The 24,153-nt window shown below is 45.8% G+C and overlaps 1 protein-coding gene across 8 annotated transcripts in view; it reads left to right on the top strand.

Moving 5' to 3' along the window:
- Positions 1-24,153, top strand: part of ASPH (aspartate beta-hydroxylase) — a 508,516-nt gene that overhangs the window by 217,516 nt on the left and 266,847 nt on the right. For 7 of the 8 annotated variants that reach the window (XM_029591374.1, XM_029591372.1, XM_029591369.1 and 4 more), the window contains 5 exons: positions 284-352; positions 2,255-2,299; positions 4,043-4,096; positions 15,290-15,343; positions 24,050-24,088. In XM_029591374.1, coding sequence (XP_029447234.1) covers positions 284-352; positions 2,255-2,299; positions 4,043-4,096; positions 15,290-15,343; positions 24,050-24,088 — 261 coding nt within the window. The remainder of the gene's footprint in view (positions 1-283; positions 353-2,254; positions 2,300-4,042; positions 4,097-15,289; positions 15,344-24,049; positions 24,089-24,153) is intronic. The other variant, XM_029591373.1, reaches the window with a different exon arrangement.

Genomic DNA, 24,153 nt, shown 5'->3' with positions numbered 1-24,153 from the left:
AGCTGCGCTGGAGGGGAATTCTGCTGGAATTCTGCACTCCAAAGTAGTGCAGAATTCCCCCAGGACTAAATTTATTGACTAAAGTTGTTTAGCATCTTTGTCTTGCTAAGCCATCTGACATGGAATTATATGGACATAACAATTAACAAATCTTTCGGTGAGTTTATTATTCCATGCATGTATACATTTGTTTGTACCCTACTTTTCTATGTGTGTAAAAGTAATCTGCAGCTAAATCATGCTTCTGGCATGTCATATGCAACTCTTTGTCTCCTGGCCTCAGACACTGAAGATGATCACTATCACATGGAAGCAGCTGGAGAGGAGGAGCCAGAGCCATCTGAGATTCTGGGTACAGAAACAATTTCTTGATTAGCGAGTAATGGTTTGCTTTTTTTACATGTTGATAATAGCAAAATTTAAACAATCGGAAAGAAGACAAATTACAGTGTACTTGGAGCGATACAGAGGCATTATGACATTTTCTGTTTTATTAACCATTCCCTTCCTAATAATTCCTAACATTCTGTTTGCTTTTTTGACTGCTGCAGCACACTGAGCCGATGATTTTAATGTATTATCCACCATGAGGCCTAGATCTGTTTCCTGGGTGGTAGCTCCTAATATGGAACCTAACATCGTGTAACTACAGCAAGGGTTATTTTTCCCTATATGCATCACCTTGCACTTATCCACATTAAATTTCATCTGCCATTTCGATGCCCAATTTTCCAGTCTCACAAGGTCCTCCTGCAATTTATCACAATCTGCTTGTGATTTAACTACTCTGAACAATTTTGTATCATCTGAAAATTTGATTATCTCACTCGTTGTATTTCTTTCCAGATCATTTATAAATATATTGAAAAGTATGGGTCCCAATACAGATCCCTGAGGCACTCCACTGTCCACTCCCTTCCACTGAGAAAATTGCCCATTTAATCCTACTCTCTGTTTCCTGTCTTTTAGCCAGTTTGTAATCCATGAAAGGACATTGTCACCTATCACATGATTTTTTACTTTTCCTAGAAGCCTCTCATGAGGAACTTTGTCAAATGCCTTCTGAAAATCCAAATATAATCTACCAGTTCACTTTTATGTAGGTGTTTATTAACCCCTTGAAAAAGTGAATCAGATTTGTGAGGCAAGACTTGCCTTGGGTAAAGCCATGCTGACTTTGTTCCATTAAACCATGTCTTTCTATATGTTCTGTGATTTTGATATTTAGAACTCTTTGCACTATTTTGCTGGCACTGAAGTCAGGCTAACTGGTCTGTAGTTTCCCGGATTGCCTCTGGAGCCCTTTTTAAATATTGGGGTTACATTAGCCACCCTCCAGTCTTTAGGTATAATGCATGATTTTAATAATAGGTTACAAATTTTTAGATCTGAAATTTCATTTTTGAGTTCCTTCAGAACTCTGGGGTGTATACCATCCAATTCCAGGTGATTTACTACTCTTCAGTTTGTCAATCAGGCCTACCACATCTTCTAGGTTCACTGTGATTTGGTTCAGTCCATCTGAATCATTACTCATGAAAACTTCTCTAGAACGGGTATCTCCCCAACATCCTCTTCAGTAAACACCGAAGCAAAGAAATCGTTTAATCTTTCCGCGATGGCCTTATCTTCTCTAAGTGCCCCTTTAACCCCTTGATCATCTAATGGTCCAACTGACTCCCTCACAAGCTTTCTGCTTCGTATATATTTAAAATGTTTTTACTGTGAGTTTTTGCCTCTACAGCCAACTTCTTTTCAAATTCTCTCTTAGTATGTCTTATCAATGTCTTACGTTTAACTTGCCAACGCTTATGCTTTATCTTCTGTTGGATCCTTCTTCCAATTTTTGAATGAAGATCTTTTGGCTAAAATAGCCTCTTTCATCTCCCCTTTTAACCATGCCGGTAATTGTTTTGCCTTCCTTCCACCTTTCTTAATGTGAAGAATACATCTGGACTGTGCTTCTAGGATGGTATTTTTTAACAATGTCCACGCCTCTTGCACACTTTTTACCTTTGAAGCTGCTCCTTTCAGATTTTTCTAACTCTTTTTCTCATTTTCTCAAAGTTTCCCTTTTGAAAGTTTAGCATTAGAGCCATAGATTTGCTTACTGTCCCAGTCATTAATTAAAGCTTTATTTAGGATTGTGTTACTGACATTCATTGTGTTTATAATCTCTATGATGATATTTTTGTGCCTTAAAATGAAAATGTAAGTTAACGGAATATGTATTGTCCTTCCTTTACTATTTCAGATGAAGCTGGTGGGGAAGAGACAGCATATGAACAAGAACCTCCCTGTGAGTAAAATATAATGTGTCATTAGAAAACTGAGCATTGCCTTTTAACCAAATTGGTGCCGTTTTCCTCCCTACCCTCCACCCGCACTCCCTTGTATTTATTTACTTTTCCTTCCTTCCTTTTTCCTCACCTCCCCAGAGCGATTGCCTGAGTGGCTCCCATCACTGGTCTGAAAGGGGGAAGTCTCTTTTTTGACTGGTCCATGTAGCAATACAACAGGGTCAGCAGAAGTCTGTTTTCTTTTCTCCTAGGGGCATAACCCATTACCTTAGTACCCTGACTGCATCCAGCACTACTTCCACTCATTGCTTTTTTTTTATCTCCTCTTTCCTGGTTTTTAGATAATGTATATAATTATTGTACTGAAAAAAAGACTTTCAAGTAAAGAACAGAATGTCATGTCTAGGACAGCATACCTAGAAGACAGTAGCACACATTGTGCTTTCCCAGTTCTTACCCCTGTGTTTATTCAGAAAATGTTTTCAAAACTCCCTTCACCTTAAAAATGCTGTAGTTTGTTTTTTAATATAAATTTGACATGGCAGTGTCTCTACTGGGCTACGGTGCCATGAGCTTTCAATCTCCAACTATCCAGGGTTTTGCCCATTTTATTACCTCCTTTCACCCAGGCAGTTTAGCCATTGTGGCATTTTTTTTTTTTTTGACTAGGGGCCAAAGACTGCATCTCCTTGCGGAAACTGATGTGTGCACCCAGCATCTGAACACTAGATGTCGCCACAGTATGATGGCTGAGGCTCTCTTCCCACCAGAGGCTATAAATGCTGCCTCTACAGCATCCCTAGCCTTGGCTGGCCCAAAGCACAGAAGCCAGGGCTCAGGAATTGATCCCAGGTCTCCTGCAAGCTGATGCACAGAACTGTTATTGAGTGAACCCCTAAAGCTTTTATTTTGTATTTATCAACCAATTGATTAAAATCTAAATCAAGCTGCCTCAGCACAGCCAAGCACTCTGTATATAAATACAACTGTATTCAGTTGTCTCCAGTGTGAAGTTTGTTTGATTTTCGCATCTGTAGGTCTGGACTAATTTATCTTTTGTTTTCAGGTGTAACCTAGTTTATTTTTGACTAAAGAGCAGTCTATGATGTCGTCAAATTTGTTTGAACTTGTGTTGGTTTCTCATATATATGTAAAACAAGTCCATGCATGCTGTGCTGAGAATAAGCACATTGCTGGACATGTGTCTTCCAGTTGGGCTGTTTGACCTTCACAAATAATTCTACCAAGGGCATTGCACTGGAATGATAAATGAATAACCATGCTGCAGTATGAGAGGGAGAGGGAAAATACCTTGAGCTTCAGAAGATATTTGTAGCTCAGTATTATTGCAAACTATCACCAACCCTCTCCATTTTATTTGCTTGCCTCTACATAAATAAGGTTGTAATATAAATTTGGATTGAATTTGAAGATGATAATTGTCATGGCTGAAAACCATATTTAGGGCTTGCAGACTGTATCCCTTGGATGTGTAAGTTCTTCTGTTTGCAAGCAGTTTTTTGGTTCAGGCAGCAGAGCTTCCATAGCTGCTATTTGTAGTTCTTTAGTTTGGCACTGGTAGTGATGAAAGTGAGAGGTCAAGTTAATGTTGCCTGGGAAGAACTTACGGTATATTGGTGATCAATGTTCTGAAGAGCCATCAGCGCAGGAAGAAGGTTTTTTTATATGTTGTAAATCCTTTGCTGGATGGTACAAACTGACCTTCTTACGTTATCATTCAGTTGAAGAGGAACCTAAAGAGCTGGATGAAGATCTATCTGAACCCGAGATATTAGGTATTTCAACTCTGTTTTTTATGGATTTCAATGATCTCATTGGTGACAAAGCAGTGTGGTTGCCGTGTTAGTTCACTACTATCCCAGCAGCTTCAGATGGGGGTGTTCTAGCACAGAATGTATGTTTCTCTCTTCTACTTAAAACGCATAGTCATTCTAACAAGGCATGATCCTTGTGGATCCCAATGGGGCCGGACACTTGTAACGGTGTTATCTGAAGACAATAGGATGTAAGGCCTTGCAGAACTCCCCTGCCTCTCATTGGAGTTGGTTCCTATATGTTCTTTGCTATATTCAGAATTGAAGAGAGTCCCCAATCAATGTCCATGATGTGGGAAAGCACACACATGCTCAGTGAACTATGCCAGAAGCTTCTAGAAGCTATGAAGCAAACTTCACTGGCCTGGAATCTATCACATCACCCACATGTGAGGACTTAACATCATATTGTCCTCGGAGAACACCTGTTACTGGTAAGAAACATTCAGGTGAATTTTCAAAGGAGTTACGTGCATAAATGTAACATATTATCATAGCAATTTTAAAAAGCCACTTACTTGAGTAAAGTTAATTTACACAAGTAAATCCTATGGACAATTCAGTGGCATATATTGTAGCAATTTTCAAAAGCCCACTTAAGTGAAGTGCATTTTCTTCAGTAAAACCCAGTTTTATGCATGTAAATGCTTTTTAAAATCAGGCACATTATATGTAAGTTTATTCTTCTGTCCTTTTTTTTTTTGCACTAAATCTCTATCAGGATCTTTTTACCACTGGACATCTATGTCCAACATGTTCTGAATCACAGGACCCTGCAGTTACCCCTGTAAGGCTTTCAGCATAGGGGAATTACATAACATGCTCTTCCACTAATTTCCTTTTCCTAGCCTGTAGACAGATGGACTCAGGACCAGTGGGTTTATGCTCCCCTGCCAGCAGATGGAGCTGGAACAAGCTGGCGTCACAGTATACATATCCCTGCAGTGACCCCAGCCTGCCAGTATTCTCCATCTCCAGCAGATGGACGTGCATCTCCCTAAGGGGATTGCTTCGAGCTTTTTGGAAGGAGAAATTTGAAATTCTGAATTCAGGAAAAGAAAGACCCACTCTCCTGCAGTGATACCTAAAGGTCCCTCCCCCAGTTGAGAATTCCTGAGGTGATTTCTGTGGTCCCTCAGTGGTGTGCCTCGGTCCGGTAGCTGGGTTTCCCGGCACGGACTTAGTTGCTAGTTCACCTGAAAGGCAGCGGGTGCAGGAGGCCAAGCACAGCGGTGACGGCAGATGCCCTGTCCCTCTGCAGTCGGAGACCTTCTCTGTAAGCTGGTAAGCGCTGAGCTCAGGTAAGGTTTAAAAAAAGAAAGTTTTGATTTGAATCAGAAACAGTTTAGAGGGGTTTCAGGGCTTCCTCCGGTTTCTGTTCTTGGCATCCCGTACTGATTGTGGTTCTTGCTCCCGTTAAGGTTGAGGTGTACTGGACAGCTGGACGTGTTGAGCTGCCCCTGATGGGCTAGGCCTTGTACTTAGGCTATGTTCATGCATGCCGTGTGGTATGCCATGGCGGCTGTTTTTGCTCACTATTGTGTGTGTGCTACTGCCCTCTGTAGGCTGTTGATGTGTGCAGTGTACTTGGTTTTTGAGTGCATTTTTTTCATGCACAAACCTTTTTACGCGTTTAACTTGATGCACAGGTTGTGCGTGCACTTTACCACGCCTTATTTTTTGGGCGCATTTCTTTTTTGAGTGCGAGCCATTCTGACACACGCTTACTGCCGCAATGGCCCCAGTAAGCAAGAAGCCTAAGCGTCTTCCTATTTGTTTTGCCTGTCATATTCTTGCTTCTCAACCTGACCTGGCTTCTAACATGTATCAGTGTTGCTCAGACGCTCATGGAGAGTAGTCTTCCTCGGATATTGCTAAGCCTGGCTCTTCCCATTCTGATCATGGGTTGGTCACAGCTTTGACTGGGGGGAAACCAGATCTTATTTCTCCCTTGACTGACTCCTGCACTGGCAGTTTTGTGGGACCAGTGCCAGTTCCTTCTGGGCTTGGTCTGGACCTGGCTGCTTACAAATCTTTCTTCAGGTGCAGTCCTCCGCTTCCCCCATTTCTGTCTAATTGGACCCTCAGCCGGTGGATCCTCCCTATTCCAGTCCTATGCTTAAGCACTGGGACTCGCCTTGGCTCCCCACGGGTGTTCCCGACAGGATTCCGGATGGCACTGATGATGAGGTTGATACCGTTTCCCTGGAAGATGGGGAAATTCCTTCAGGGCTGGAACCGTATGGAACCATGTTGCGGTTCTTTCATATAGATAAATTGCCAGCTCTGATTTACCAAACCTTGAAGCAGCAGGGTGTCCCTGATTCGGATGCTATGTAAGAGCCAAAGAAGAATCCCATTTTGGTTTCCTTTCGTAAAGATTCTTATTTTTTCTCTTTGATGGATACCATTCAGGAATTGATTGATCTTGAATGGGACACCCCAGAGGCAAATTTTACAGGGGGTCGGACATTGGAAGGCCTGTACCCCCTGGATCCAGCTGTGAGAGAACGTTTGCATTTTCCCAAAATGGATGCTCTGGCATGTGCTGTTTCTAAGTGGATGACTATCCCTGTAGAGGGAGAAGTGGCCTTGAAGGATGTTCATGATAGAAGGATTGAGGCTATTTTAAGCAAGCATTTGAGACGGTGGCGATGAATTTACAGATTGCCTCCTGTTGCACTGTAGTGGTAAGATCTTGTCTGCTTCTCTCTCAGGAGATTGAGGGAATTCTAGAGGAGTTATGGAACCTGCCGCCTTTTTAGCAGACTCAGACTGTGAATTGGTCTGGATCTCGGCCAGAGGAGTGGCTTCATTGATAGCAACCAGGTAACAACTCTGGTTGCGAAATTGGTCGGCCGACGAAACCTCCAAAGCTAATCTTACCAAGATGCCCTTTAAAGGTTTGCTCTTGTTTGGGAGCGAGTTGGAGAGACTAGCCAGAAAGTGGGGCAAGTCTCTGGTTCCTCTGTTGCCGGAGGATAAGAAGCAGTTCTTTCAGGACAAGCAAGATGGTACTCCTCACAGATAGGTGACATCATCAGATGCCACTAACCCCGCAGCCACATGGGGTCCACTTCAGTCTCCTTTTTTCCACGGTGATGTTGCCTCGCGGTTTGTAGAGCTCTTCACGTTTTTTTTTCCGCACGGAAGAATTCGTGAAGTTCCTCCGTTCGGTAGGTTTATTTTTCGCGTTGTTGCAGTCAGTCCCCGAGTGTCTGCCCCCCCCCCCCCCCCCCCCCCCCCCCGCCCAATTGGCTGCTGGCCACCAACTGTGCACTGGCTTTTTCCAGTGAAGACCAGCTTTCAGAAGTGTCCCCAGTGCCTGCAGACCATGTCCATTATGGACCCACACGACGTCTGCGTCCTTTGCCTGGGGCCTTCCCACGATGTCCGTCTGTGTCCCAGCTGTGCTCAGATGACCCCCAAAGGCTGTTGCGCCCGCCTGGACAAGATTGCACACTTGTTCGGTTCCAAACAATTGGCTCCATAGACTCCAGTCCCTACATCGAGTCACGGGGATCGATCTAACTCAGGACCTTCACCCTCGGCTCCCCACCATGATGAAAAAGGTGCAGGAGATCGCCCTTCACAGGCATCTGGCCAATCCAAGGCCTCGGGATCGTCTTCCTCGGTGCCAGAGAAGAACTGGGCTGAGCTCCGAGGGAAGCACCAACACCAGCACCGGCGATCATTGCACCGTGCCAGCACCGATACCGGAGGGGCACTGGCTCCGGCCAAGCCCCCTCCGAAGTGGCCCCAAGGTGAGGAGGCCCCATCCTCCTCCAAAGCCAGGAGCCCAGGGCGTTCCCCACAAAATCTCGGTGACGGGTACCGAGCCTCCATGGATCCCTGTGGAGGCTCTGTTTACACCCCGCCTGCCTTCTCCTCCCGTGTCGGTACTTACTACACTCGTGTTTTGGGAGGAGTTGGACTGCATGGACCAACAGGCAGTGCTCAGTGCCCTCCAGGCCTCCAGCAAGCACCAATGCCGGCCCCCATACCAGCGCTGGAGCTGACGCCCTCGATGATGGCACCTTTACTGGAAAGGTTGGAAGTGCTGCTCGGTGCTCTACTGACGCAGCTGGTGCCGGGAGGTCCTCCAGTGCCCCGTCTGCCACCGGTTCCTCCTTCCGATACTATCCCGATTCTGGGTTCTTTGGAGGAGGAGGATGCGGCTCCACGACTGCCACCACGGGCAGCGCCGTCTGTGCCAGATCCCACTCTCGGGCCATCGGGTCCCCTGGTACCCCGACTCCCATAGAGGCCCTCAAAGGTCCCAATGCCCTCAATGCCTGTGCGACTGATATCAGGGCCATCTGAGCGGCCATCGATGCTGGGGCCCCTAGACCCGGAGTTTGGCCTCCCTCCTCGACCCAGACAGCTCAGTGGTAAAGAGGAGGCTCCTTATGATCCACGGGGCGACCTTCCTCTGAACTTTCCTCAGATGCCTCTGATGACCTTCTGTGGGAGCCTTCACCTCCGGATGAGAGGTGCTGCTCACCCCCAGAGGACTTATCTTTTGCCAGCTTTGTTCGGGCGATGGCGGAAACCATTCCCTTTCCACTACTGATGGAAGAGGCCGCCCGCCACAAGATGTTAGAGATCCTCCAATTCGTAGACATACCTAAAGAGGTGGTGGCTGCCCGGTACATGAGGTCCTCCTAGACCTCCTCTACCGATTATGGGAACACCCAGGCTCCGTGGCTCCTGTCAACCAGAAGACGGTTACCATTTATCTAGTGAAACAGGCCCTGGGCTTCCAAAAGAGCCAGTTCCCACACCAATCTGTGGTAGTGGAGTTGGCTCACAAGAAGGTCAAAACGGCCCGCACTCACTCCTCTGCCCCTCCAGGGAAGGATCAAGGAGCCTTGGATGCCCTGGGCCGTAAGGACTTCCAGGGGGTGATGCTCATTGCCCGAATAGCGGCATATCAGTTGTTCATGAACCAGTATAACCTTAACCTCTTAAGGTCTCCCACAATTCCAGGAAGGCTTGGAAATCATTGTACAAAAGGGGTTAGAGGTTGGCAAGCATGAAGTACGAGCAGCCTACGATGTCTTTGAGATTGCAGCAAGGATGTCGGCGGCCGGTATTAGTGCCTGGCCCTGGGCCTGGTGTAAGGCTTCTGACCTCTGCCCTGAGGTCCAGGAAAAGCTGGCTGACCTCCCCTGTACGGGGGAAAACCTGTTTGGGGGTCAGATCAGGTCAGAGTCGCAGTAGCCCAGTTAAAGGATCATCAAGAAATCCTGCATCAGTTGTCTGCTACCACCTCAGACCTCTCCTCGGCAACCGCAGAGCACCCGATAGGGATCCCAGGATACTTTTCTACAGGCAACAGAGATACTATCCTCTGGCCTCACAAACTCGTATGGCTCAAGCTGCCCTGAAGAGCCATCCCCACTGACAACAGACGCCTAGTGCCCAGCCCATGCCTCAGCCTGGCCCTGTGGCAAGGTTTTGACTGGCGCAGAGAGAGCAGCAGCCTAACCCCGGTGCCCACAGGCAACCCACTAGTCGGGGGCTGGCTCTGCTTATTCGCAGACCGCTGAACCTCCATCACCACTGACCGCTGGGTATTAAACATCATAAAACGGGGCTACCGCCTAAATCTTCTCAAAATCTCGCCGACCACCGCGGATTGGGTGACACTTGGATCTCGGTCCAACCCTTAGTGGGGTGCTTCATGAGAGGCTTGCTCCATCGCGCCTCCATCGCGCCCTCCTGTTGTGGCCTGCAACCTCAACATCAAACTAGCGCGGCTCATGCTGTCTCCATTTGAGCCTCTGCGCTTCTGCGAGTTTAAATACCTCACCTGGAAAGTTCTCTCACAGAGTCAGTGAGCTGCAGGCCCTGGTGACCTATTCGCCTTACACGATATTCTTCCATGACAGGGTGGTGTTGCGCACTCACCCTAAGTTCCTGCCCAAGGTGGTGACTGACTTCCATTTGAACCAGTCTATCGTGCTGCCCACCTTTTTTATCGAAGCCACACTCCCACCGAGTTGAGCGGGTTCTACATACCTTGGACTGCAAGCATGCTTTTTATCTGGAGCGCATTGCAGCCCACAGGCAGTCCTCCCAACTCTTCGTCTCCTTTGATAAAACCAGACTTGGGGTTGCGGTGGGCAAGCAGACTCTGTCCAATTGGATGGCGGACTGTATCGCTTTTTGCTTTGAGCAAGCGGGCAATACCCTCGAAGGCCGTATGACAGCGCGCTCTGTCCGTGCAGTTCCAATTGCGGAAATCCACAAGGTCGCGACGTGGAGTTCCCTCCACACATTTGCTGCCCACTACTGTTGGGACAAGAATGGTTGACAGGATAGCGTCTTCAGCCAGTCTGTCCTCCGTAATGTGTTCCAAGTGTGAGAACCCAACTCTCCCTACCTGGGCTCATTATGTAGGTCAGTCTACCCCCGTTGTTGCCAACAGCACCCCTGTTGTTGTACCTGTTGCACGTTATTGGGTGTCTATTGGCCCTGTATGTTTTGTGGGCAGCCTGCAGCTTGGTATTCACCCCATCTGTGAGGACTACCATCCTGCTTGTCCTGGGAGAAAGCAGAGTTGTTTACCTGTAACAGGCATTCTCCCAGGACAGCAGGATGATAGTCCTCAGCAAGACCCACCCGCCACCCCGCGGAGTTGGGTTCGTCTGTTTTGTTATTTTATTTTTTCACTTGTCTTTTAATGCATTGATACGATACTGAAGGGGGACCTCGCATGGCTGCGGGGTTAGTAGCATGCTGGGCATACTCAGTATGCCAGTCAAAGTTTCTATAAACTTTGACAAAAATATTCTGTGCCGGGCTTCATCTGATGATGTCACCCTTCTGTGAGGACTAACATCCTGCTGTCCTGGGAGAACACCTGTAACAGGGAAGCAACTCTGCTTTACAACACCCCTTTGTTACCTGGTTGCTATCAAGGATTGGCCCTTAATTCTTTGAAGGTGCAGTTTCGGCTTTTGCCTGTTTCAAAGGCCTGGTGAATGGTGTTTCATTCTGATGTGCCCTGTTTTTTTGTTTTTTTTTTTAATAGAGTGAGCCATCGTAGGCCTCCTTTGAGATTACCAGTTCCATTGTGGAGTCTTAACTTGGTGCTGTATTTTTTGGCGGGCCCTATGTTCCAACCACTGTGTTGCGATTGTTCACCTTGAAGAATGTGTTCCTGGGGGCTATATAGAAACATAGAAACATAGAAATGACGGCAGAAGAAGACCAAACGGCCCATCCAGTCTGCCCAGCAAGCTTCACACCTTTTTCTCTCATACTTATCTGTTTCTCTTAGCTCTTGGTTCTATTTCCCTTCCCCCCCCCCCCCCCCCCCCACAATTAATGTAGAGAGCAGTGATGAAGCTGCATCCAAGTGAAATATCAAGCTTGATTAGTTAGGGGTAGTAGGGGTAGTAACTGCCGCAATAAGCAAGCTACACCCATGCTTATTTGTTTTACCTAGACTATGTTATACAGCCCTTATTGGTTGTTTTTCTTCTCCCCTGCCGTTGAAGCAGAGAGCTATGCTGGATATGCGTGAAGTATCAGTTTTTCTTCTCCCCTGTTGTTGAAGCAGAGAGCTATGCTGGATATGCATCGAAAGTGAAGTATCAGGCACATTTGGTTTGGGGTACTAACCGCCGTAACAAGCCAGCTACTCCCCGCTTTGTGAGTGCAAATCCTTTTTTCTTTTCCCCTGCCGTTGAAGCTATGCTGGATATGCATAAGTATCAGTTTTTTCTTTTCCCCTGCCGTTGAAGCAGAGAGCTATGCTGGATATGCGTGAAGTATCAGTTTTTTTCTCCCCTGCCGTTGAAGCAGAGAGCTATGCTGGATATGCATCGAAAGTGAAGTATCAGGCACATTTGGTTTGGGGTAGTAACCGCCGTAACAAGCCAGCTACTCCCCGCTTTGTGAGTGCGAACCCTTTTTTCTTCTCCCCTGCCGTTGAGGCAGAGAGCTCTGCTGGATGTGTGAAGTATCAGTTTTTCTTCTCCCCTGCCGTTGAAGCAGAGAACTATGCTGGATATGCATTGAAAGTGAAGTATCAGGCTTATTTGGTTTGGGGTAGTAACCGCCGTAACAAGCCAGCTACTCCCGTCTTTGTGAGTGCAAATCCTTTTTTCCACATTTCCTCTTGCTGTTGAAGCTTAGAGCGATGTTGGAGTCACAGTAACCATGTGTATGTTCATTGAATAAGGGTATTGTCTCCAGGCAGTAGCCATCATTCTGGTGAGTCACCCACTCTTCATTGGCGGCCTCTTGACTTTATGGATCCACAGTGTTTATCCCACGCCCCTTTGAAGTCCTTCACAGTTCTGGTCTTCACCACTTCCTCCGGAAGGGCATTCCAGGCATCCACCACCCTCTCCGTGAAGAAATACTTCCTGACATTGGTTCTGAATCTTCCTCCCTGGAGCTTCAAATCGTGACCCCTGGTTCTGCTGATTTTTTTCTTATGGTAAAGGTTTGTCGTTGCCTTTGGATCATTAAAACCTTTCAAGTATCTGAAAGTCTTTATCATATCACCTCTGCTCCTCCTTTCCTCCAGGGTGTACATATTTAGATTCTTCAATCTCTCCTCGTATGTCATCCGATGAAGATCCTCCACCTTCCTGGTCGTCCTTCTCTGTACCGCTTCCATCTTGTCTTTGTCTTTTTGTAGATACGGTCTCCAGAACTGAACACAGTACTCCAGGTGAGGCCTCACCAAGGACCTGTACAAGGGAATAATCACTTCCCTTTTCTTACTCGATATTCCTCTCTCTATGCAGCCCAGCATTCTTCTGGCTTTTGCTATCGCCTTGTCGCATTGTTTCGCAGACTTCATATCATTAGACACTATCACCCCAAGGTCCCTCTCCTGCTCCGTGCAGATCAGCCTTTCCCCCCCCATCGAATACAGTTCATTCGGATTTCCACTCCCCATATGCATGACTTTGCACTTCTTGGCATTGAATCTCAGCTGCCATATCTTCGACCACTCTTCCAGTTTCCTTAGATCCCGTCTCATTCTCTCCACTCCTTCCGGCGTATCCACTCTGTTGCAGATCTTAGTGTCATCCGCAAAAAGACAAACCTTACCTTCTATCCCGTCTGCAATGTCGCTCACAAAGATATTGAACAGGACCGGTCCCAACACCGATCCTTGCGGTACAACACTTAAAACCGCTCTCTCTTCAGAGAAGGTTCCATTTACCATCACACATTGTCTTCTGTCTGTCAACCAATTTGCAATCCAGGTCACCACCTCGGCACTCACTCCTAAGCTTCTCGTTTTATTCACCAGTCTCCTGTGCAGAACCGTATCAAAAGCTTTGCTGAAATCCAAGTATATGATATCGAGTGCTCTTCCTTGATCCAATTCCTTGGTTACCCAGTCAAAAAAGTCAATCAGATTTGTCTGACAGGATCTTCCCCTGGTGAATCCATGTTGCCTCTGGTCCATCAATTCTCCGGACTGTAGATAGTTCACTATTCTCTCTTTCAGCAGTGACTCCATTACTTTTCCCACCACCGAAGTGAGGCTAACCGGTCTGTAGTTGCCAGCCTCCTCCCTGCGTGTCGAATTTCTGAGATGCAGACCTTGTGTTGCTGGGAGCCATTCCTTCGGGTGACTCTGGGGGTGATACAGCTGTGTATTGTTCCATCCTTCTTGCCGAAGGTAGTGTCAGACTTTCATTTGAATCAGTCCATCTCCTTGCCATCCCTGGATAAGGTCAGGGATGCGGAGGAGTTATCACCTCTTGCGCTCTTTGGATATCATGCGACTTATGCGGTATCTGGAGGTTTCTGAACCTTTTCGAAAGGCAGATCACCTGTTTGTTATCCTTTGTGGGAATAAGCAGGGTGCTCCAGCTTTGAGGTCTACCGTAGCTCGTTGGATTAAGGGGGTAATCATGGCCACGCATGTGGATGCTGGAAAGCTGTTGCCTGCTTAGGTTAGGGCTCATTCCACTAGGGCTCAGGCAATGCCATGGGCAGAGGTTAGTCTGTTGTCTGCCGTCAATATCTGCCGTGCTGCGCCATGGTCCTCCTTACACACTTTTTCCAGGTTTTATCGCCTGTGCAGGTCCGGGAGGATGCAACCTTTGCACGTGCGGTGTTGACTGGACTGTTGGGGTGCAGCTTTGGTACATCCCACTGGTTTTGAGTCCATCTGTCTACACGCTAGGAAACTGGTAAGTTTACATCCAGTCCTTAGCTTGGGGTACCTAGAATCTTACGTGAGTTCAGTGTTTATGGTTGGTTGAGTCCAGTTCTGGTTTCCTGTTTTTAATCGTGGTTTTTTTAATCAAGTTTTTTGCTAGTCTGTCCACAGTTGCATTTGAAGAGATTACTGGCAGGCTGGGGTCATTGCAGGGCTATATATACTGTGACATCAGCTTTCTCCATCTGCTGGCAGGAGAGCATAAACCTGCTGGTCCTAAGTCCATATGTCTACACTAAGGAAAACGAGATTATCGGGTAAGTGATTTCTCCAATATATATTTTGCAATATGGAACCTGTGAAGATGACTACTGCCTCACTCTTTTACTTTACACCACTTTTGTAATACAATCTGTAATTTCCTTGTATATTTAGGCAACATCAACCTTTGCATTAACCTACTCATTCTGCTCTGAGCCGATGAAGGAAGTATCTCTTAAAAGCTAGTCACCAATGTATTAAGATAGTTGAATAAAAGGTATCACCTACAACTATTTTGATCTTTATTTCTGCTCATTGCTGGTAGAAATGGGTGTACAAACTAGTGATTCCCATGGCTGATCTTCCTATTCTTACCAGGAGCTTGATTTTTAGGATATCCAAAATGAATATTCAGGAGACATATTTGCATACATTTAATCCATGAAAGTTTAATTTATAATATTGGGCTATCTTGAAAACTGGGTGTGATGGTTGCTTATGGGGACTGGCGCTGGCGACCACTGGTACAGAACAAACTACTTATTTAACTTTCTCCCCAACAAATTAGGAAATCCATTTCAAATCCATTTTAAACTATCAATAAGATTATCTTCAGCTGAAATGGAATGCTTTTAAAACTGTTTTGAAACTTGTTTCCAGTACGTTGTGAGAAAATTAAATGGGGCTCACCCTGTGTTTGATAATTGTAGGTTTATAAAATTTTGACTTTTTGATGTTATTTCCTCTAGATGAGACTGAAGTAGTGGAAGAAGTGGAAAACATGGAACATTATGTATATAAAGGTAGATCATAGTTGTAATAAAATTCTGCTATGTATTTTAGCAATAATGCACAGGAGGAATTGTGTAATATAGGATATCATAGAAAGTATAATAGAACAGTGTAACATTAAATTATTTAAGGACATTCATTAAAAAAAAGTTGTAGGCTACTAGGAAAAACCAAATGTCTGAATTATTTAATCATAGGCCCCAAAGGTCTCATTCAGCAATAAATCTTTTGAGAGGGAATTTTTTTATGCAGTTAAGATCGGTGTCAACACTTTCCTTAGGTGCTTCTCAGAAAAGAAAGAATTTCCATCCAACATTATCAGATAGAGCCAACAGAATATTTCCAAGAAATTTCTCAAATTCTGAATGTACATATAGTGTTATTACTTCAGTCTTAGGATGGTATATGTACTAGGTATGCAAAAGAGACACTATCTGTATATGTGTGTGTATGCATATAAATAAATTATATATATCTATATATCTATATATATATATATATATCTCAAGTAATATAGTAGACTAGGGATGTGAATCGTGTCCTCGATCGTCTTAACGATCGATTTCGGCTGGGAGGGGGAGGGAATCGTATTGTTGCCGTTTGGGGGGGGTAAAATATCGTGAAAAATCGTTAAAAATCGAAAAATCGAAAAACCGGCACATTAAAACCCCCCTAAAACCCACCCCCGACCCTTTAAATTAAATCCCCCACCCTCCCGAACCCCATCCCTCGCCGGAACATCGTTAAAAATCAAAAAATCGAAAAACCGGCACACTAAACCCCCCTAAAACCCACCCCCGACCCTTTAAATTAAATCCCCACCCTCCCGAACCCCCCCCCCCAAATAACTTAAATAACCTGCGGGTCCAGCGGCGGTCCGGAACGGGCTCCTGCTCCTCAATCTTGTCGTCTTCAGCCGGCGCCATTTTCCAAAATGGCGCCGAAAAATGGCGGCGGCCATAGACGAAAAAGATTGGACGGCAGGAGGTCCTTCCGGACCCCCGCTGGACTTTTGGCAAGTCTCGTGGGGGTCAGGAGGCCCCCCACAAGCTGGCCAAAAGTTCCTGGAGGTCCAGCGGGGGTCAGGGAGCGATTTCCCGCCGCGAATCGTTTTCGTACGGAAAATGGCGCCGGCCATACGCGTATGGTCGGCGCCATTTTCCGTACGGAAAATGGCGCCGGCAGGAGATCGACTGCAGGAGGTCGTTCAGCGAGGCGCCGGAACCCTCGCTGAACGACCTCCTGCAGTCGATCTCCTGCCGGCGCCATTTTCCGTACGGAAAATGGCGCCGGCCATACGCGTATGGCCGGCGCCATTTTCCGTAAGAAAACGATTCGCGGCGGGAAATCGCTCCCTGACCCCCGCTGGACCTCCAGGAACTTTTGGCCAGCTTGTGGGGGGCCTCCTGACCCCCACGAGACTTGCCAAAAGTCCAGCGGGGGTCCGGAAGGACCTCCTGCCGTCCAATCTTTTTCGTCTATGGCCGCCGCCATTTTTCGGCGCCATTTTGGAAAATGGCGCCGGCTGAAGACGACAAGATTCAGGAGCAGGAGCCCGTTCCGGACCGCTGCCGTTCCGGACCGCCGCTGGACCCGCAGGTTATTTAAGTTATTTGGGGGGGGGGGTTCGGGAGGGTGGGGGATTTAATTTAAAGGGTCGGGGGTGGGTTTTAGGGGGTTTTAGTGTGCCGGCTCACGATTCTAACGATTTATAACGATAAATCGTTAGAATCTGTATTGTATTGTGTTCCATAACGGTTTAAGACGATATTAAAATTATCGGACAATAATTTTAATCGTCCTAAAACGATTCACATCCCTATAGTAGACTATGTACCCCAAATCCAGAGGGACTCCATGGGAACCTGAAGAAGACCAGCTCATGTCAGCCTGGGTTTCAAAGAAATCTGTGTCGGTCTATTCCATAGGATCCCTACCTTTCTTTTAGCATCCATCCATTTTTCCATTGCTCAGGAATAAAACAAGTTGATAAAATACCTTCTGTGAAATATTTTAAATCATAGCAGCTAATCCACACTCACTACAGCACCCCCCCCCACCTCCTTCCCTGAGTATTCATCAGTCTGTCAATGACATTTGCAAGGGCTATATATTTTTCAGTGGTTTGTGCACATTAGCAAAAATTTGTAAACGTGTACAGTTGTTGCTCCTTCAGAGACGGGAGAAGAGTTCATTCAGCTCCCCAGAAACCACCATATTCGCCAATAAAAATCAGCTGACATCTGCTCAAGAACTGCCTAGGTGAAGATAGGCTCAGAGGCAAGCTCATCCGTGTACTATAAGACAGCTGGCTCCACCAGTACTTGCCACAGCTATGTGTATCTTCTAATCTGCTGTTGCAGACATATTGCTAGTAGTAATGGATAGTATTCAGTAACACCCCGACTGGGACGAATAGATTGGATTTATAATTCAGACAATTGCCAAAAGCATTTCCGGTTTCCATACACAAAAATAGAGTCCAGCTGCATGATAAGGTGGACCTGGGGAAATCCACTGCTTATTCCTGGGATAAGCAGCATGGTATATATTTATCTTTTGGGATCCTGCCAGGTACTTTGGAACTGTATTGGCCATTGTTGGAAACAAGATACTGGGTCAGACCAAAGGAGCAACACAGTCTCGAGTCAGGGCAGACAGCAGGCGGGAGCGCAAGTCCAGAATCCAAAACAAGTCAAAGGCAGGCAGCAGGCAGAGAAGCTCGAATCCAAACCAAATCGAGGCAGGCAGCAGGCAGAGAAGTCCAGAATCCAATCCAAGTCAGGGCAGGCAGCAAGCAGAGAAGTCCAGAATCCAATCCAATGAAGATAAATGCCACGGAGCACCAGCACAGCAAGCCTGTAGGTGAAGCAATGCTGTGCTGGTCTCAGCTCTTTAAATAACTAAATTTTCCCGCGCAAAGGCGAGGACTTCCAGGTGGAAGTCTTGATGCATTCTGATGGGCAGAGCTTGCGCGCGGCTCGCGTCGGCCCGCACTGCCGCCGGAATTCGTTGTCCAGCATCGGGGTCGGCCCCCAACGCCAGAGAACGCCGCGAGGTAACAGTAACCCCCCACACACACACACACACACACACACACGCACAAAGGCCCTCTCTCCTGCTCTTGGGGTGAGTTTTGAGCGGAAAGTGTCTATGAAACTCTCAGATTAAATGAGGAGCTTGTATATTATGGGACGGTTCCCAGGAGTTCTCCTCCGGACCATAATTTTTCCATGATATTAAGTATTGTAGATTCCCTCTTGATCTTCTGACATCAAGGATTTCCTTAACTTCATATTGGGTATTATCTGGCAGGACAGATGGAATCGACAGCTTCTTCCTTCTAGAAGGCCAGGATAAAATTGCTGGTTTCAGTAATGAGACGTGAAACACATCATGAATGTGCAATGTAGGTGGTAGCTGAAGTTTAAAGGATACCTTACTGATCTGTTTCTCAATAGGAAACGATCCAATAAACCGAGATGCAAATTTTAAAGAGGGAATGCGTAATTTGAGATTCCGTGTGCTTAACCACACCAAGTCCCTGGGTTTAAGCGGAGTTCCCAGTCTCCCCCCTTTATATGCCTGTTTTTTCATCTTGATAGATGCTCATCATAGTAGATCTTGCATTCGTTCATAAGATCATAAGATCATAAGAACATGCCATACTGGGTCAGACCAAGGGTCCATCAAGCCCAGCATCCTGTTTCCAACAGTGGCCAATCCAGGCCATAAGAACCTGGCAAGGACCCAAAAACCAAGTCTATTCCATGTTACCGTTGCTAGTAATAGCAGTGGCTATTTTCCAAGCCAACTTAATCAATAGCAGGCAAGGGACTTCTCCTCCAAGAACCTATCTAATCCTTTTTTAAACACAGCTATACTAACTGCATTAACCACATCCTCTGGCAACAAATTCCAGAGTTTAATTGTGCGTTGAGTAAAAAAGAACTTTCCTCAATTAGTTTTAAATGTGCCACATGCTAATTTCATGGAGTGCCCCCTAGTCTTTCTATTATCCAAAAGAGTAAATAACCGATTCACATCTACCCGTTCTAGACCTCTCATGATTTTAAACACCTCTATCATATCCCCCTCAGCCGTCTCTTCTCCAAGCTGAAAAGTCCTAACCTCTTTAGTCTTTCCTCATAGCGGAGCTGTTCCATTCCCCTTATCATTTTGGTAGCCCTTCTCTGTATCTTCTCCATCGCAAGTATATCTTTTTTGAGATGCGGCGACCAGAATTGTACACAGTATTCAAGGTGCTGTCTCACTATGGAGCAATACAGAAGCATTATGACATTTTCCGTTTTATTCACAATTCCCTTCCTAATAATTCCCAACATTTTGTTTGCTTTTTTGACTGCCGCAGCACACTGAACCGACAATTTCAATGTGTTATCCACTATGACGCCTAGATCTCTTTCTTGGGTGGTAGCACCTAATATGGAACCCAACATTGTGTAACTATAGCATGGGTTATTTTTCCCTATATTTTTTGAATTCTGTTACCATTTATATCCTGGAAGAAAGGAGATGCAGGGGAGATAAGATACAGACCTTCAGATAACTGAAAGGTTTTAATGATGCAAAAACTTTTAACCTTTTCCATTGGAAAGCAAACAGTAGAACTAAGGGTCTTGAAATTAAACTCTGGGTGGGTGACTCAGAACCAACATCAGGAAATATTTCTTCACGGAGAATGAACCACTTGCTCTACCACCAGGCAAGACGAGGAGGTAGTAAGAGGAAGAGGGATCCGTGGATGTCTTCCAAACACCAGAAAGAAAGGCGATGAACCTGAAGGGTGATGAACATGATTATTATGGCAAATCTCAGCCCAAGGCAATAAGGAGGGCCAATCATCCTGGTGTTGATTAACATAACAATGCAAAAATGTCTTGAGAGTTTGATTCGTTCGTTCCGTTAACCAATTAGACTGGGGGTGATAAGCGGAAGAGAATCTTAGGTCTATTCTGAATTTTTTGCAGAGATCTCTCCAGAATCGTGCTGTGAACTGAACTCCTCTATCTGAAATGACACTAGAAGGTAACCCATGGATTCGAAAGATGTGTTGTACAAAAAGTCACCCCAGTTCTGATGCAGAGAGTAATCCGGGCAGAGGAATGAAATGTGCCATTCTGGAAAATCGGACAGTCACGACCCAAATTACTGAGTTGCCTTCAGAAAGAGGGAGATCAGTGATAAAGTCTGTTGCTATATGAGTCCAAGGCTGTTTAGGAATTGGAAGAGGTTGCAATAGACCTGTAGGTCGCTGTCTAGGGGTTTTCTGAGCCGCAAAAGTGGGACAGGAGTCAAAATTGAGGCCACCAATAGTGGCGAGAAACCAGGTTCTTAGTTCCGAGTCATGGGCCCATCGTAGTACTTTCAGTCTTAATGCCTAGGTACTACAGTTTTCCCTACTGGAACAGTTAGGGTGGTTGCTAATATTATGTGAGCAGGATCGATGATATGCCGAAGCGGCTCAGGAGTGTCATCGGGGAGGAAACTCCTGGATAACGCATCCACGTGTAAATTCTTTTCTGAAGGGTGGAAGTGTAATTTAAAATTGAATCTACTGAAGAAAAGTGCCCAATGGGCTTGCTGTGGATTTAAACATTAAGCATGAGACAGATAGGCAAGATTCTTATGATCAGTGTAAATATCAATAGGAAACGTAGCCCCTTCCAGAAGATGTCACCATTCTTCAAGTGCCATTTTAATTGCTAATAGTTCTCATTCCCCGATGGTATAGTTTCTCTCTGCAGAGGAGAATTTTTTGGAAAAATATGCACATGTGCATAATTTCCCTGACTCAGAGGGGTGCAAGAGAATTGCCCCGACTCCTAAGGCTGAATCGTCGAACTCCAGAATACAAGGTTTACCTGAGTCAGGGCATTGTAAACAAGGGTCTTTCACAAATTCTTTCTTTAGGAGTTGGAAGGCTTGAATGGCCTCAGGAGGCCAATTACGGTTTGGAGCTCCCTTCTTAGTTAAAGTGGTGATTAGTGCAGTATCCCAATGGTGAATTTAATAGCTTTAGGAATTTTGAAAAATTTTATTCACCAGAGGTTGTCGAGAAACTGATGACACAGTGAGGGGAACTGTCAATGGTTCAGTAGGAATCTGATATTGATGGACTAGATCCTCCTCAATGAAGTTACTGGCCACCCCTGAGTCCAAAAAGGCTTGTAGATGAATGGTGTTTTCGTGGAGAGATATTGAAACTGGAATCAAGATTTGTGGAGAGGGAATGACATGACCCAGGGAGGCCTCTCCCACCAGTCCTAGGTCCGGGAGTTTCCAGACTTATTTGGGCATTTATTGATGAAGTGTCCAGAACCAGCACAATAAAGACAGAGATTGTTCAGTCTTCTATGCCGACGTTCCTCAGGGGTTAGATGACAATGATCGATCTGCATAGGTTCCTCACTGGATGCCTGAGTTTCTGAAGTTCTTGGTGCAATGAATGGTCTCTGAAAGGAAGGTGGTAGTCGAATGGGTCGTCTAGAGAGGGTCCGTTCTCGAGCCCTTTCTTGAATTCGAAGATCAATTCGGATTGCCAGGCGGATTAGCTCCTCTAGAGATTCTGGAGTCTCACGGCCCGCTAACTCATCTTTTAATGGCTTCGGAGAGTCCTTGCCTGAAAATGGCAGTCAGGCTGTCATTAAGTTCAGCTGCTAATGTTCTAAACTGAATGGCATACTCTCCTACCGATTGGGCTCCTTGCTTAATTTGTAGTAAATCAGAAGCTGCTGAAGTAGTACGACCAGGCTCATGAAATATCAGACAAAAATCTTTTAAAAATTGTTCCAAGTTGTTATCAGAGGGTCCTCTCATTCCCAAAATGGTGAGGCCCAAGCCAGTGCGGATCCCTCCAAAAGAGATAAGATGAACGTAACCTTGGTTCGGTCAGTGGGGAATGATGCTGCTTGGAGTGAAAAATGCATTCGACATTGAAGAACCCCCGACACTGCTGAGGATCACCATTAAAGCGTGGTGGGGGCTGCAGTCGTATAGGAGGCGGAGGCGGTACGGAGGGTTTACAGAAGCCGCAACTGAAAGAGCATCATTCGAGCAGCCAGTCTCTCCAGCACTCCGGTAACTTGGTCTAAAGCTCCTTGTTGTTGTTGAATACGTATTGCCAAAACAGAAATGGTGTGCAAGGCTGAAAGGTCTACAGGATCCATGGCCTCAGCTATCTGTTACGGTTTGTGAAATGTGGATCCAAAGTAACTCCCAGTCTTACCTTAGCCAATTGAGCAAGGAAGTCGTAGCCAGCGATAAGGTACCCCCAAGCCCGGCTGCAGGAGCAACCAACACAGTCCTGAGTCAGGGCAGACAGCAGGCAGCGCAAGTCCAGAATCCAAAACAAGTCAGGGCAGGTGGCAGGCAGAGAAGTCCAGAATTCAAACCAAGTCAGGGCAGGCAGAGAAGTCCAGAATCCAAACCAAGTCAAGGCAGGCAGCAGGCAGAGAAGTCCAGAATCCAAACCAAATCAAGGCAGGCGGCAGGCAGAGAAGTCCAGAATCCAATCCAAGTCAAGGCAGGCAGCAGGCAGAGAAGTCCAGAATCCAATCCAAGTCAGGGCAGGCGGCAGGCAGAGAAGTCCAGAATCCAATCCAATGAAGATAAATGCCACGGAGCACCAGCACAGCAAGCCTGTAGCTGAGGCAATGCTGTGCTGGTCTCAGCTCTTTAAGTAACTAAATTTTCCTGCGCAAACGCGAAGACTTCCGGGTGGAAGTCTGACGCGTTCTGATGGGCGGAGCTTGCGCCAGAGAACGCCGCGAGGTAACACTTTAACTGTGAAAAAAAAACCCTAAACCCAAACCAAAACCCAAACAGTCCAAACTAATATAATGCAAATAGAGAGGGAGAGATGGATAACTGACCTGTGGTTTTGTAAAATGTGTCCTATGTTGAGCCATAGGCTTTCTGTACATTAAAATGATGTAGAAAAGAAATCTGCAGTAGCTCCATTGATTTTGGTAAGCTGTGGACATTGGCATCATTCTAATAACTAATGCTAAATGAAGCCAGTGGTACCAAAGGTATGTGAAGAAATAATTAGAGAGGCGTTATCGAGGAGGATAAATGTTTACTTGTACTGTATATGCTATATTGTACACTGAAATTACATTAGTGGCACGCAGCCTCTGTCCCCCAGAGAGCCACTTCATCAGCAGGAGTCACATAGCAAGAAGAAAACCATTTGATTCTTAAAATGTAACCACCAATTTTGTTCATTCTTGTATTTTCCTTTCATTTTTATCTTGTATGATTTTCTCCCCTCATTTTGTCGACACCTCCCCACCCATACGACACAATCAAGGAACATGTGCGTGGCCTCGCCACCTATGAAAACCAGAAGGAAGTTTCCTCTGAAACATATCTCCTTTGGGAGGCTGGGGGCCACTGCAGCGGCAGTAGCTATTTTCTCTTTCCGGGATGGAGTCTGTCGCCTCTGAGACATTCCCAACCCCTACTTCATTGAGCAGAAGACTGGAGTTTGAGTGTCCTGTACTGCAGTGCACCTGGGCCACAGGGTCAAGCTGTTCTGACTGCTTTAAAATTTCAGTGGCAACTGGTGATCCTGTTAATTAACATTAATGTGTTAATCTTTGTAGAGCCTAGAACTTCTAATTTAACTTAATTTTGGTTAGTAAAATCTTTCTCTTGGAATTACTAATATAAAAAAACTTATTGTTTTCTAGAGCCAAAACATGAAGAAGAGAGAGAGGCACAGGAAACAGGTAAGTTAACTTGATATGCTAGGTTTAAGTATTCACATAATGAAAAGAGAAATGAAATGTTTAAA

This window comes from Rhinatrema bivittatum, chromosome 2 (assembly GCF_901001135.1).
Source record: "Rhinatrema bivittatum chromosome 2, aRhiBiv1.1, whole genome shotgun sequence".
Classification (NCBI taxonomy): domain Eukaryota; kingdom Metazoa; phylum Chordata; class Amphibia; order Gymnophiona; family Rhinatrematidae; genus Rhinatrema; species Rhinatrema bivittatum.
This window is presented reverse-complemented; position numbering and strand designations above follow the sequence as displayed.